General features: G+C 59.9%; 1 protein-coding gene across 1 annotated transcript; it reads right to left on the bottom strand.

Moving 5' to 3' along the window:
- Nucleotides 1–989: 989 nt before the first annotated feature.
- On the bottom strand, nt 990–10,362 carry TBX2 (T-box transcription factor 2). The gene is made up of 7 exons (XM_019732617.3): nt 9,690–10,362; nt 8,316–8,583; nt 7,190–7,336; nt 5,924–6,000; nt 5,654–5,817; nt 4,545–5,182; nt 990–2,367 (listed from the first exon to the last, which is right to left on the bottom strand). The coding sequence occupies exons 1-7, from the start codon at nt 10,082–10,084 to the stop codon at nt 1,915–1,917; spliced, it is 2,142 nt and encodes a 713-aa protein (XP_019588176.2). The 5' UTR covers nt 10,085–10,362; the 3' UTR covers nt 990–1,914.
- Between the last annotated feature and the right edge of the window lie 4,178 nt (nt 10,363–14,540).

Here is a 14,540-nt window from a genome sequence, read left to right as displayed (position 1 = left end):
AACCAGTGCCCCTGAGCCCGATGGTGGGCACACTGCTCGGCCAGAGAGTCACGGATCCCCAAGGCTTAAAGAAGAGAAAACTGGGAAGAAGGTGGGGGACTCAGTGACGGAGAGGCCTAGCGGTGGGTTGAAGGAGTGACCGCCTATCTCCCACCCCTTCCCACTGCTAGGATTTGAGACTGCAGACATCTGTTGGCTGGGTGGAGAGGAGAGAAGATGCTGCCCTGGCCAGTTCACAGGATGGGGGCTGGAGGCAGTTGTCCTTGCAGGAGTGGGCCTTGGGGAAGGACTGGCCTAATGGAGACTGACACAGTGAGACTCCCAGAGAGATCCCCAGCAGATCCTATTAGTACACAGAGGGGAAACTCCTGTTGACCCACACACCACTCTCTCGAGAGATTTAGATGAGTTACACAGGAGAACTTTCAGGCTAGACTTTGCCACTCTAGTCAACAGTCCTGAAACGAAGAAAATGTTTCTTTTTGAGGCTCAGTAGGCAGAGAGATGGAAACGGATTCTAGGGTCTGTGGTATTTGGGGGATCACGGCCATACCCCTCCTCGGAAAAGGAGAGGGAACAGGGATCACCCATCTTACTAGCCCCACCTACCCAGAGGCGCTAAAAGGGGATGCGTTTCCGCTAGGGTGTCCCAGAAAGAGAACGGGGGAGTCCTACAAGTGGCTGGAGCTGCGGACAGAGGTAAGTGGCCAGCAGAGGGAGCCCGGCCCCCGGCCTGGGACGCGGCCCGCGCTGAGAGCGCTGGGGGCTCGTGGGGCCCAAGGCGGCTCCGCGCTTTCTTAGCCCAGCCCTCGGCCGGTGCCGGCGCCGCCCGGCCTCGCAGCTCAGCCCGCCGTCTTAGCCCCACTGCCGCCCCGGGGATGCAGCGGCGGCCGAGTGGGGGGCGCCCAACCTTTTCTCCCCGCCTCCAGTCCCTCCTTGCGCGTTTGCTGCGCCCCAGCCCCGCGCGGCCCACAGAGCGCACAGCGCCGTTCACTTCGCATTGTAGCGTTTTATTGTTTTTCTCTCGTTTTTTGTCGTTTCGTCTCGCTCCGGAGCGAAAAGTGAAAACCTGAGGTGGAGCCCGCGGGCCAGACGAGCAAAGCCCGGGCTGAGGGGCCGAGGGGCTGGCGGGGTGGGAGCTCCTCCCGAGGTCGGGGCCTTCTCCTGCAGCCAAGGAATCCCCCGCCCCCAGCCCTGTACAATATAGATGCTCATGTAAAATGAAAAAATTTAAATGCTATGAGTTAATCTCTAAATATTATGTACACAGCCATGTACACCTTTGAATAAATTAATACCAATTTGCATATTCTGGGAATCTTAAAGCTTATTTACACAAATTACCATTTATTTCATAAATATCTTTTTTCCCTGGGGACTCAAGGCAGAAGTGCCACTCCCTCCGCTGACCCAGGGGGGAAGAAGTGGGAGGATTAAAAGAACGGATCCCTCCCAGTTAAGTCTACACTGACTTCAATCTTCACTGACCCGAGCATCCCTCATCCCAGATTCTCAAGCGGTCTGGGCAGTAGGCTGGGGGTTCTGGGGCTCCCTCCGAAGCTCCCACCCCTGACTCCTGCACCTCCTGGCTCACGAAGAGACCGCTGGCCGGGGATGAGGCCTCCTCACAGAGCTGGAGGACCCGAAGAGGCCCCCCGGGCGATGCCACCTTGACACTGGAGCAGATCTGGACTGAGTCCAGTGTCTCCAAAGCGACTGAGTTTCCAGATTACTTGTGAGGCCCAGGAAAGTGTCCCAGGTCTCACTGGCTGGTCGGGGTTCTATTCCGGCTGCTTCAGCTCGCTTTTGCTCCTTTATTTAAATAAATACCCATTCTGTGCTGTACAGGTCCCAAGCAGCAGGGGCAGGCAGCCCAGGAGGCCTGTGTGGCAGCGGAGCAGCTGGGCAACCCCCTCACTTGGGTGACTCTCTGCCTGGGGAGAGGGCTCGCTGGCTCTCCAGCCCACTCACCAGTCTCTGGATGTTCTGCAGTTCACTGGCCGCCTCTTTGGCTGAGCCGCTGGGCGACAGGGCACCACGGGGCTGGGCCCCCACTTTACGGAGAGCCAGCTCGGGCAGAGGACTGGGCTCCCGGCTATTGCCTCCTGCAGCCTTGGAACCCTCCGCCACCAGCCCAGTGGTGAGGAGGCTAGTGCTAGGTGGGATGGTGACCGGGATCTGGTAGGGGCTGAAACGCAGGCGGGGCCGGGCACTGCTCAGAAAGGGACTCCTGGAGAGGGAGCCGGCAGCGGCGGCGGCTGCAGCCGCAGCACTGGTAGCTGGCAAAGCGGAGGCGGCTGCCGCAGCGGCTGCCATGTAGGTGTAGGGGTAGGGGAAGAGGCCTCCGAAGGTGGGCATTGGGATTCCCTGGAAGAAACAGAACAAGACAAAGGTTAGACATCCTGCTTGAGGTGTTCCTGAGGATGAACTGGGTGCTGGGAGTGGTGCTACAAGTGGCAATCTTTTAGGAATATAAGACCAGAGTTCATATAACTATAACCCCAAGCAACACAGTATACCAATGGCCATACCCGGTTAGGAGGGGAGCTCACATCTGGTTGACGCAAAGCCCTGAAGCCATCAAGCTCTATGCCAGTATGAGTAAGAGGAAGAACATTGCAGATGGCTGAACTAGCATGGGCAAAGGCCTAGAGGGAGGCAACAGGGCAGGTGTAGGGCCAGGTGGCAAGCAGGCGGCTTTGGCTATCTTTGGAGTTTCTGCTCACTTAGAACAGTCCTCCCCAGCCCTTCTATCTGCAGGTGCCCCCAAAGGGCCAAGGAAGCACAGGTAGAGGGAGGAGCTTCGTAAATTCCCCCTCTATCTGCTCACCTGCACAGAGATCTCCTGCCTGGGCCAGGAGAAGGGCACAGATGCCAATCAATTTACAAACGGGCCTGAATACTCTATAAAGAACTCCTGGTGGCACCTCAGTGGCAGCTGAGGAAGGAATGCAGTCTTTGCCTGTGACGAGCATAGTAGCCAGGAAACCCTGGATAAACATCGCCTAAGTCCATGAGGCCAGACTTTTGGATTATCTGACCTTTGAAATAATGGCTCACTCCCCACAGTATGTGGGTATGGGGAGGACAGCAAGGAGCTGACTATGCTGGGCTGCTAGGGAGACTCAGGGCTGGCTCAGGCAGAGAGAAAGAAAGAAGTAGCTTAGTCAGAAATGAGAAAATATCCTTCCTAGAAGGTCAAGCCCTACTGGGCATTCAGACCTGGCATCTCAAGTCGGGAGAAGGAGGGAGGCGTCAGATCTCCCAGGGTTTGGCTCTACCTGATGGCCAGGGGCGGGCAACCCTGGCTTGGGAACTTAACCACTAGCAGTATACCCAGTCATGCCTTCTGAGTTCTGGGTACTCTCACCCTGGCCATGCATCTGTTGACCAGACTACGTCTAGAAGCCATGACTTCCCCATGACCTCTGTGATGCCCATGCTTATCACCAGAATTTGTCTGGGGAGGAGGCATTCACATATACACAGAATCAAGGGTGCAGATTCAACCTCCAGGCCATGAACTCCATTTTCCAGAGGCCCCTGTGCCAGCTCAGAGCTCCAGATATGTGATGTTAGTGCCTTGAACACTCATTCCACCCCCACCCCCACTGAGCTCTGTTTAAAACTCATTTCAGAACCCCTCTCCCACTTAAAAAATATTTGCTTCTGCACCAAAGGAGCCTTCTTAGACCTGAACTCCTGTTTTGCTTCCCGTAAGATAAGATCTCAAGGGTTCAATTTGCAAAAAACCTCAGAGGGAAGAAACTGAATGAAGAGATTCCAAATCTTTCCACAGGGAATATTCCACCCAAGCAACCAAAGAGGCCTCTCTCCTCATCGGATCTCCTTATTTTGCTGCTGGCCACGGTTTCATAAACTCTCCTCTGGGAGCTCAGAATTTCAACCTAGGCCCAGAAAATTGAGCCCCTCTTCCCTGACACGTGTGTCCTGGGGGGAGTTAGGAGACCCAAGGTGGAGGAAGGAACCAAGCCCTATCCTTGGTCAGGTCAAAGGACTTCCTGGAGGGCCTAGAAAATGACGCACCCATCTAGAGGTGGGTCATTTTGGTGGTCACTTGTCCAGAAAATACTGCAAAATGTCCTACTCCTTTTGTCCAGCCACCTTGGCCTTTCAGGGATTGACAGTAAGGGTCTTTGTTCCCAAGAAAAATGTCCTGAGGCCAGGCAAGTGGACTTCACAAAAGCCAGGGGCAGCCCCAGTCTGTCAGAGCAAGAAGAATCTAATGGGTGACTCACTCTATGCTATGGTTATGGGGAAGGAAACAGGCCCAGAGAGATTCAGGGACTTGCCCAAGGTCACACAGGAGTCAGAAGCAACGCCCTGGTCAGACCCTGAACCTGTAGTCTTAGTCTCCTTGAACTTAAATGTCAAAGAGAATGTTCATCGGGTCTCTCCAGGACTGAGTTTTTGCCTGATTGACTATCGGATCTCCTATGGCACCCTTCAGCCCTGTGCCCACCTCAGCCACCCACATCGCTCCACCTCCCTCCATCGTGCTGCCACCAGAAAACAGGTCTTACCTGAGATGCCAGCATGTGCTGGGAGAGGTGGAACGGGAAGGGTGCGGCGGAGCTTGCCGCACTGGCCGTGGGGCCCAGCCCACCTGCGTCCAGCCCGCTGGCGGTCCCCGGCCCACCACCTCCGCCATTGCCGCCGCCGCCCGCCACCGAAGCCAGCAGGTGACCCATGCCCATGGCGGAGAAGGCTCCAGGGCCCATGGCGAACTGTCCCGGGTGCAGAAAGAGCGGCTGGCCAGCCCCCAGCGGCCCGAAGAACTGCTGCCCGTGCAAGTGGCCCGAGAAAGCCAGTCCCGGCAGGTGGCCAGCGCCCAGGGGGGATGCACTGTCTGTCTGCACCACCAGTGGTGCCAGGTTGGGCTCCTTGCCCTCGCTGGTCTCCTTGCGCCCCTCGTCCTTCCGCCTGGCTTCGGTGCGCTCCTTCTCTAGGCTCCGCAGGCCAAACGGGCCCTCCCCGCCGCTGTCGGCCGGCTCCTTGCCCCTCTCCGGGCTGCGCCGCTCCCGGGCGCGCTCAGGTTCGGTCAAGCGAGGGGGACTGCTGCCGTCCAGGGCCGGGCTGCGACCTAGCGCCGGCCCCGCTCGCTCCTCGTTCAGCCTCTCGGGCTCTGGGTCGCTGTCGGCAGCGCACGACTTCTCCTCGGCTGCGGGGAGAGAGGACGCGCGGAGTTACAGGGGCCGGGGAAGAGACAGACTGCGAAGGCTCTCCCAGTGTCAGGGCCAGGTCCGAGAGATTTGGAAAGGCCGGCTGTCGGGGAGGCCAAGTCGGAGGCTTCTAGATCCTCGTCGGGCAAGGGGCAGTGGCAGGTCACCTAATCCAAGACCCCTTGTTTACAATGGGAGAAATTGAGCCCTGTAGAGTTTCCTTTATTGCCACAGAATCGCACAGTGCCAGGGACCTAGCTCGGAGTCCAGCAGGATCTTCTGGCTACCAGGGACCGCCCTTACCGGGGAGTCCCGGGTTGGAAGTCCCATCCCAGACACTCTGCTGACGTTTCCCCCAGGCCTTAAGGTTAGCCTGACGCTGAGCAAAGAACTAGCCCGGAGTCCTCAGGAGACCCTTCTCTCCCTCCTTCCTGAACCCCTGGTCGGACCGCCCGATCCCCCCCCCCCACCTCTGGTCCGGTGCTGGCGCAGAGGACTAGGCGCTGCCCCCGGAGAGGGTGGCGGTTCCCGCGCAGGAGGAGGGTCGCAAGATGAGGCGTCGGACTCCGCGCCGTCGCGCTCGGGCTTGCAGTGCTCTTCGTACAAGCGCAGAGAGGGCAGCGTCAGCTGCTTCCTGGGGGTGAGCGGAGGGAGAGAGAGCCGGTCAGAGGGGAGCGCACCCATTCCCACGTCCTGCTCCCTTAGACACGCGCCGCTCGGCGGTCTGGCGCACCCCTCACCTTTTCTCCCGCCTGCCGTTCCCGGTGTCCCGGAAGCCCTTGGCAAACGGGTTGTTGTCTATCTTCAGCTGCGTGATCTGCAGGGACCGAGGGGGCGGCGCCAGGTCAGGATGCTGCTCATCCAGCCAGGCCTGAGGCACCCCGAGGTAAGCCGATGTCGGCCCAGAGGAGAGCCTCGGAGTGTCTACTGGGTACCCGCCCGCCTGGGATGGGCGAACCAAGCCCAAAGGCGAGGAGAGGCCGGAGGGCTGGCCTTGTGGAAAGCGATAGCGTCTCTTCTCCAAAACTTTTATTCGAGGCAGAATCGCTCAGCTTGCACACACAGGCCCAAAGCTGTGCGCAGAGTCGAAATCTGCCCAAGCATGCACACAGGCCCGGGCGGTCACTCAAATTAAACAAACCCGGCACCTGAGCAGGCACGCACAGACAGCAGAGCACACGCAGGTCCGTAAACACACGAAAGACAAATCACACTCACGGGCCCGTGCACACGCAAAACAAGTGCCCACAGAACAAACGAATAAATACGCCTCCACACGTATCCAGGGCGCCCCAAATGGTGCACCAAACGGTGTACCCGCGTATACACATCGGTTCACACACAAAAAAACTTCACGGGAGAGTCGTACACACGGATACAGGCCTAGTGGGGGCGGTGCTTTGCCCCTCTAAAGAGAGGGTGTAGAAAGGCAGCAGACAGAAAAAAAACCCTTTGGCTTGATGGAAAAGTCTCTAAGCACCTCCCAAGAGGTCCGGGGCCTGCACTGGCCCAGAAGGGGGTGCTTTGTGGAGCTGTGTCACCTGCCCCGACCTTTGGGTCCCTCGGGAGAGTGAAAACTGGGCCCTGGGTTCCTAGCGTGGGGTTCCTAGAGTCGGGAGAGCCTGGGCAGATTGCCTCGGGCGCCCTCTCTTCATTTAAATTCCCATCCCTAAGCCAAGAAATAAACGAATAAAATGTAAAAATGTCAGCGCGGGCCCGGAATCTCTACTAATTGCTAAGTAAACATCCCCACCCTAACGAGCTCCCAGATGTTGCGCGCCCCCGCGAGCGGGTGTGTTCGTGTCGCGCACTTGGGAGGGAGCCTGGGAGATTTCCGTGCGTGCTGCGTTTACAGATGAGAGAGTTGGTGCTTGGGAGTGGGCTGTGAGGGCGTGGGGTGGGTGGGTGGGTGGGGGGACTGCAGGCAGGTGTGAGTGGAAGGTTGGAGCCTGCACGTGTGTGGAGGCGTCGGTGCAGGCGCTGGGCCCGCTGCCCGCCCAGCGCACCTTGTCGTTCTGGTAGGCAGTGACCGCGATGAAGTCGGTCTCGGGGAACACGTAGGTGCGGAAGGTGCTGTAGGGCAGCTTCAGGATGTCGTTGGCTCGAACGATGTGGAAGCGCGGTTGGTACTTGTGCATGGAGTTCAGGATGGTCTGCGGGGAGGGCGCGCGGGTCAGCCGGCAGCCCCCAGCCTTTGACCCGAGCATTGCTACTCTCTCGGGACCCGACTTCTTTCCATCTGTCTCTGCCATAGTTCTGCCTTCCCTAATTCCCAACCCTGTGCTATTTTTCTCCTGTCTTCCCTGCTCTTTTTTTCACCTATAATTATTTTTCTTCTATTTTTTTCTCTCAATTTTGTTTATCGCAATCTCTCTCTTTCCATTTAAAAAACATTTACCCCAGTTGAAAACAGAAATAAAACAAAATAAATCCCCTACAATTCCACTCTTAACTTTTCTTCCTGGGCTAATTGCTAAGCTCCTAGTAACCCCACGAAGATAAGATTGGGACCTTCAGGGGTTCACTGACTGCCCTACCACAGAATGGGCAGTCCTTTTTGCCCCATGAACCCCCCCTCCCATTCGCTGGGGCTCAGAAGGAAAGCAAGAGTACCCCCCAAATTCCCTCCCCTTGGTCAGTCATATGCCTGTGGGAGGAGAGAATGTATTCTCAGAGAAGGTGTGGAGGGTGCTGATTTAATTTTCAAATCTCATAGTTTGGGAAGAGGGATGGGGACATGGGGTCTTGGGGAAGGTTAAGGACAAGCTGAGGTAGTGGGTAGGTTCTCCAAGCTCAGCACCTAAGGATCAGTGGCTGCACAATGGAGTTCCAGGGGCACCTGCCTCCCACTGGATGCTAGGAAAGATTTTTCAAATGCCTGACCCAAGCCGAGATTGTGAGCTGCCTGAAACTTACCAGCCGGGACCCCGCCATTCCCCAGGCTTTCAGAACAGAGCCCTCTGGGCCCATGCCCAGCAGGCACAGGCCACCAGGCAGTGACCTGGGCAGGGGCACTCTGGGGGTTCAGCCAGCACTCCCCTCTGGGGAATCCTCCTGCCTCACTCTCCCACCCGGGGTTGCAGCGCCAGGTGCGCGACTCCCAGTCCCATCCCCAGGCCCAGCAGCACTCACGAAGCCGTGCTTGTCGGAGATGTTGTTGGTCAGCTTCAGCTTGTGGAAGGCCACCGGCTTGGCCATCCACTGCTCTCCGGTGGCCGGGCTGTCCGGGTGGATGTACATGCGTTTGGGCATCTCTGGGTCAGCCTTGCCAGCCACCATCCAGCGTGAGTTATGGAATTTATACCGGCAATCATCAGCGGCCACAATGTCCATCAGCAGGATGTATTTAGCCTTCTTGTCCAGGCCGCTGACTCGCACCTTGAAGGGAGGAAACATCCGCCTGCAAGAAGGGAAAGGGGAAGACGCCATGGGACCCAGCTCTATGTCGGAGGACACCTCTCTTCCAACACACACCACTGCCTGGAGCTTCCGCATTTGTTTCCCTGTTGTCACTGTTTTGCCCTCTTTTTACTTCCTGGGAGACCCAATCTGTGGTTGTTACTCCTGGGAAATCCCATTTCTGCCTGTCAGACCCTCTCTTATCATAAGGCTTCCGATTGGCCCTATGCTTAGATCTGGTGACCCCTTTTCGCCCTCATCTGAGATGAAAGCCCATGTCCAAGAGAGAAATCAAAACCCTCTAGAAATACACTGGCTTCTCTTGAATCTCCTCGAAATTCGTGTGGGGTATTTACCTACTTGGGCATAAAGCTCCCAGAAATAAATTCAGAGGATGTTTGGGGAACTGGGTTACAGTGCTGAACCGGGACGCTGACCTAGAAGTTCGGGTGAAGAGGGTGAGCCTAGGCCTGGACTCTCAGTGGCTGAGTCAAAGGGTGGAGGGGTTGGGGGCTGTGGTTTTATAAAAAACCTTCTGGCTTTAAGGCCTGAGGCGGTGTGTGTATTCGGAGCTCCTTGCTCCTAGGCCCGGATGGAGGCTCCTAGCAGGGTCAGGCTGTAGCTGGGCCCGCTCCACGCTCGCTTCCAGGAACGGAGCAGCCGGCGGGAACCAGCGGGCCAGCCTGGGTCTAGCAGGGTGCGAGTCCCATTCTGGGATCCCGGGTGGGAGAAGAGTCCGGGATACACTGCGTCTCCCCTGAGCAACAAGCCAGATGGGGAGACAGGAAAGCAAGGCCGCGAGGCTAAGAAGTTGCAGCAGAGACCTCGGAGACCAGGCGGGGCCTCCTCGCCTTTGGGACTCAGAACAGTTGGAACTATTCTTTAAGAGCATGTTTTCGTTTTACTCAATTCGGGAGATTTTGATGTTTTAATGTTTTTAAAAAATCAATCGGTGCCAGATTTGAAAAGTCATTTGGTTGTCTGTGGGAGCTAAGCGTGGTTCCGGGACGGAACCGGGAGCCGCGAGCCGCGGGCTCAGCGCTGGTGGTGCTGTCGGGTCCCGCAACCCGCCCGCCAGCGAGCCCTCCGGCCAGCCGACCGTCCTACCTCCCGGACTTCGTGATGACCATCTCGGTGCCCAGCTTGTGGAACTGGTCCCACAGCTCCTTGGCCTCCAGCGTCACTTTGGGGTCGTCCTCCACCTCGTCCTCCGGCTCCAGGCTCTTAAGAGAGCGCAGATGCGCGGCGGGCGGGTGCGGGCCGAGTGCCGAGACGTGCAGCCCCGCCTCGGCCGCCGCGGCCGCTGCCGCTGCCGCGGCCGCCGCCCCCGCCAGGCCCGGGTCCGGCAGCGGCTTGGCCAACGCGCCGGGCGGCAGTGCAAGCGCCGGGAAGAAGGAGGGCTGCGCCGCCGCCAGGAAGGCGGACATGGGGAAGTCGGCCGGCCGTGGCGCGTGGAACGGATGGTAAGCCATGGCGCTGGCCGCCAGCGCCGGCTCTCTCATCGGGACATCCGGCCCAGTCGCCCGGGGGCCGGGGCCGGGGGCGCGCGGCTCGGACCCCCGGCCCGGGCGGCAGCGCGCGCGGAGGAAGGGCGACCCGGGTGGCAAGCGCAGCGGTAGCTCCTCCCGGCTCCCCGTCCGGCTCAAGGCAAGGGGCGCCGGGCTCTGAGCGCGGGGGTGGCGGGGGCTCTGCGCGGGGCTGGGCTGGGCTGGCCCGCTCCGGCGCCGGGGACCACGCGCGACTGGTTAGATCTTGTCGTGATCTCTGGAAAACTGTGACTATCTCACATGTCCTGCCCTGCTCGGATCCCCTGCGCTAACGAGCCAGGCCCCCCTTGATTGCTGATTTTACGCTTTTTGGACCAATTGTGGGTCTCCGGGGGCGGGGTTTTGACAGCTCCGGCCAAGCTCTGGCCGGGAGGGGGGGCCGGGGAGAAGGTGTCGGAAGCCTCAGCAGTAAGAAAACATGTCAACAGAATAAAATATTAACCAATGACGGGCCAGCGGGCCTTGAGACCCCTCCCCCTGCCCCGGCCCCCACCTCGCGCCCGCTCCTGAGGCTGCCTGTGCTGGGTTGGGAAAACGCCGCCGGCCGACACTGCCCGCCGAAAGGGCCTGAGGCAGGGGGCGCCCGGGTCCCAGGGCCCCGGGGAAGGACCCCAGCCGCACGACGGCCCCTAGTGCAAAGCATTGACACGGCCCCGAGAGGAGAGGGGGCGCCCTCCTTCTCCCGCGCCCGGCAGCCTGGCCTCTCTGGCCCGCGCCCCAGCTTGGCCTTCGACCTCGCTCCCGGCCTCAGCGCCGCCCGGGGCTCCTGCACTCCGGAGGGAGGCTGCGGGTGCTGGAAAGAGTGGCCGGTGGGCGGGCGAATCGGGAGGCGCGGGCGGCGGAGGTCCCCGAGCAGAACCCAGGTGGCGGGAGCTGGTGAGTGGAGCGGTGGCAGAGCCCTGGTGGGCCGGCGTGGGCGGGATTTGGGAAGCGGCCTTGCACTCGGGAAACGCGGGGACCCCCTAACCCGCGCATTCCCTCACAGGAAGACTCAGAAGGAACCTGGAGTTCCGGGCAAGTTCTGGACTCAGCCCAATGTCGGTCTGCGTCCCGACACAGCCCTGAGCCCTCGGATGGCCAGGAGAGCGAATCCCCTTGGCTAGGAAGGGAGGGTACCGTCTGTTGAGCATAGGGCGGCACAATGCGGGCGGATCCCGGTCCCCAGATTCTTGACCTGCAACCCAACGAATTTTCGCCGCATCCGGTACCGGAGACACAAGTCTCCCTAATCCTAGACACCAGCATCCTCTCTCTACTTTGTGCCACTTTCCTAGAGTTTCCGACTCCCGCAAGCGCACATCTCCCAAGTTTAATAGTGCCAAGTGAAGAAGAGTTGGGGGTCGGAATGTCGGTGCGCACCTGTGGTTGAACCCCCCCACCCACTCTTCCCCACTCTTCGTAGTCTTCGTTCTCCAGCAGCCCCAGTATCCCGCCCCCCGTGGTGTGTGTGTGTGTGTGTGTGTGTGTTGCGCCCAGTGTTGTGGTGCCCTGTGCTCCGCGGGGGCGGCAACTTAAGGCGTGCTCCCAGAAAGTGAAGCGGCCACACACCTGCCTTGAATCGGGCTCGTGCGCCAACACTCAGATTGCTTCCTGGCGGTGGCGTTCCGAAGGACAAGACGGACCACGCGCTAGACACGGGTGACACTCCTGTCCGCAAAACCAGTACAAGTGCGGGTGAGTTTGACCAACGCGAGCCTTGTGCCCGCGTGGTGGGAGCGTATAGCCTACATCCAACAGTGACCCAGGCAACCCTGCCCATCGCTGCGCACATCCAGTCTCAGGGCATCTTGTCGCTGCATATTCGGACTTGGCATGTAAATCCTGATCGCCCGGGGCAGTTCGGGACCGCGGGAGCGGTTTGGCCTCCGCGACCTTATTTCTATTTTTTCCGATCCTGCTACGGCGCTCTTGTAACTCCCCTACCCAACGCTCAAATGGGTGCCGCCCCCACAGGGTTTTTCTTCACGACCTTGCTCTTGGCTGGGTTGCAGGAGCAACCCAGTGCTTCCTGTCTAGAACGAATCTTCAGCTCCGTGCTGTGCAGTCTACGCAGCCGGGATAGGATCCGTTGCAGCTTTGCACAGGCAAAGTCCTGCTGGCTCCATCTTAGGCAGGATGTGGCCCCTGGGGAGGGACGTGTATGGACAGGTTTGCGCAGTCGGAGAGGTGACCAGATAATAGCTAGGGCAGCGTTCCTTAGCTGAGAATCGGGGCACGGGCCTGGAAATCCATGAATACATTTGCAAAGTCGTGTGTGTACACGTACATTCGTATTTGTAAGAATGTGTGTACACTTAAGTGTGTGCAATTTGGACATTTTCCTAGGGAAGTTCCGTAGCTGGTCCAGGGATTCAAGGCCCAGAAAATGTGATACATGTTGGCCTGGGTTGTTTGGTCAAGAAACAGGGTGGCGACGGTGCAGCGGCTGCATTTGGGGACCACAAACCCACCTGGCCACAGGAACTGGGCTACGGACCTGCCCTCCGCGGGCCACAAGCTCTTTCTAGGCCGGGTCCCCACCGTCTGTCCTGTCCCATCGTCCGGCAACCAACCTGAGGTCCTCCTACAGCCACTCTCAAGATTCTGAATCTACCCCTATCCCCACCCCCCAGCCAAACTCTCCAGCGAGGAATATCCTTGACTCATCGAAAACCCGCGCATGGAAGGCCCAGGCAACCCCTGAGCGGCGCCGCGAGACGCCTAGCTCCTGCTCGGCCCCTCCCCCACCTGGGTCTATCCCTCTTCTCCTTCTCGGGAATAGGCGTCTCTGGGGGGTCCGCGGGGCTGAGAGTGCGTGTCTCTTTAAGAGGCCCCGGGGGGCGCCTTGCGAGCGGCCTAGGGCTGGAGGGGGAGGGCACGGGCGGGGGCAGCTGGCGCCAGGCGGCTGAGGCTCCACAACAAAGCTCCGGCCCCTGTCACTTCGCATCGGCCCGACCCAGCAGACGGGCGGGGGACGCGCACTCAGCGGCCCCCCCCCCCTCTCCCAGGCCCTCCTGGACCGTGGCGTCCGGCGGGCGCGGGCCTCCCGGCCCCCGGTCCATTGCACGCGCTCAGTGTGTTCCGCGCTTCCAGCAATAGGGAAATCCGGCACGGACATGGGCCGGGTGGTGACGCGGACCGGAGCCTGGCTGCGCTGCCGGTCGGTCTTTGGCCCCATACCTTTTGCGGGGTCAAGGGCCACTGCGGGGACCTTCCCCGGTTGGCCCCTGTCGATGTCTTTGGTCTGTGTGACTGAGCGTGGATCTGCGTGAGCCTGCTTGGATGGTTTGGGGATGTATGGTCGAGGGGCAGTGGGGACGTGCGTCCGGGGTGCAGGCATGAGATTGGTACTAAGTGCACAGTCCTATATTAGTGTGCCTGGACTAAGCTCGGGTGACGTGTGTGGCCCTATACACGTGAGCAGCAGTGGAGGGTGCCACTGGGCACGTCCGTCCGGGTCTTGGCGTGGTGTGTGTGTGTGTGTGTGTGTGTGTGTAGGGGGGTGTGGGGGGACGGAAAGACAGTTGCTTCCCATTCCTGGCTTCCCTGCCGGACCCGCGCCTCCCGGAGCCTTGGCGCCAGCCAGCCAGCCCCGTTTAGCAGCCGAGCCCGGCTCCCCCGCGGTCCCTGGTCTGGCTGGGGTGGGGGCCGCGGCCTCGATGACCCCGGCCCGCAGCGGCCCGGCATGTCCCGTCCAGTTAGACAAATTGCGGCTGACAGGCGCGTAGTCTCTCTGGAGTCGCCGCCCGCCCGTCGCCTCCCTCCCAACCCAATTACCCCTTGCAGGATAGGGCCAAGTGGCTGGGTTGGGGTGGGGACGCGCAGGAGGCGCGACCTTTTTCTGGCCGCTTTGTGCCCCGGTCTTGCACCGGGATGGGCGGCGGGACCACTTCTGGTTAGGTCCGGGTTAGTGCCTGGACAGCCAAAGGCCTGTGTGGCCCAGTCCCCAGTCTTCTAGGCTGATGTGAAGGCGAGACCCCTGCCTGGCCGCTCAGGCTCGGGACAGACCTGGCCCTCGAGGGGCATTGCTCTGCACCTGAGTCAGCAACCGAGGACGAGTCCCTGCCGGACTTTGGAAGACTTCCCTAAGGGGATCCCGTAATCCTGGGAGCTCCAGACTATTCGCTGCTCTGGAGACGAGGTCCGTGGGTCGCAGCTGTCCGGTTGGGACCTGGGGGTCAGCAAAAGTGAGGTGCACATCTGGAAACCTGCGTGTGCGTGGACGTGCACATGTGTGAAATAATGGGTGTGGATGTCTGGGACAGCGGCAGAATGAGCAGACCGTGCTGCCGTGCGGCTTGAGAGCGGGGACAAAATGCAGGAAAGACCCCCTAGGACCAGCCCACCTGCGAGAAAGGGCGGAGCTGGCCTGCACAGTGCGCTCCGCTTTCGGAAACGCTTTCGCAGGGAGCGGGGCCAGGATTCCCTGGAG

The sequence above is a fragment of the Rhinolophus sinicus genome, chromosome 12, assembly GCF_057876585.1.
Source record: "Rhinolophus sinicus isolate RSI-liver-muscle chromosome 12, RSI-T2T, whole genome shotgun sequence".
Lineage (NCBI taxonomy): Eukaryota > Metazoa > Chordata > Mammalia > Chiroptera > Rhinolophidae > Rhinolophus > Rhinolophus sinicus.
The sequence above is the reverse complement of the archived record's forward strand: the minus strand, read 5'-3'. Positions and strand labels throughout refer to the sequence as shown.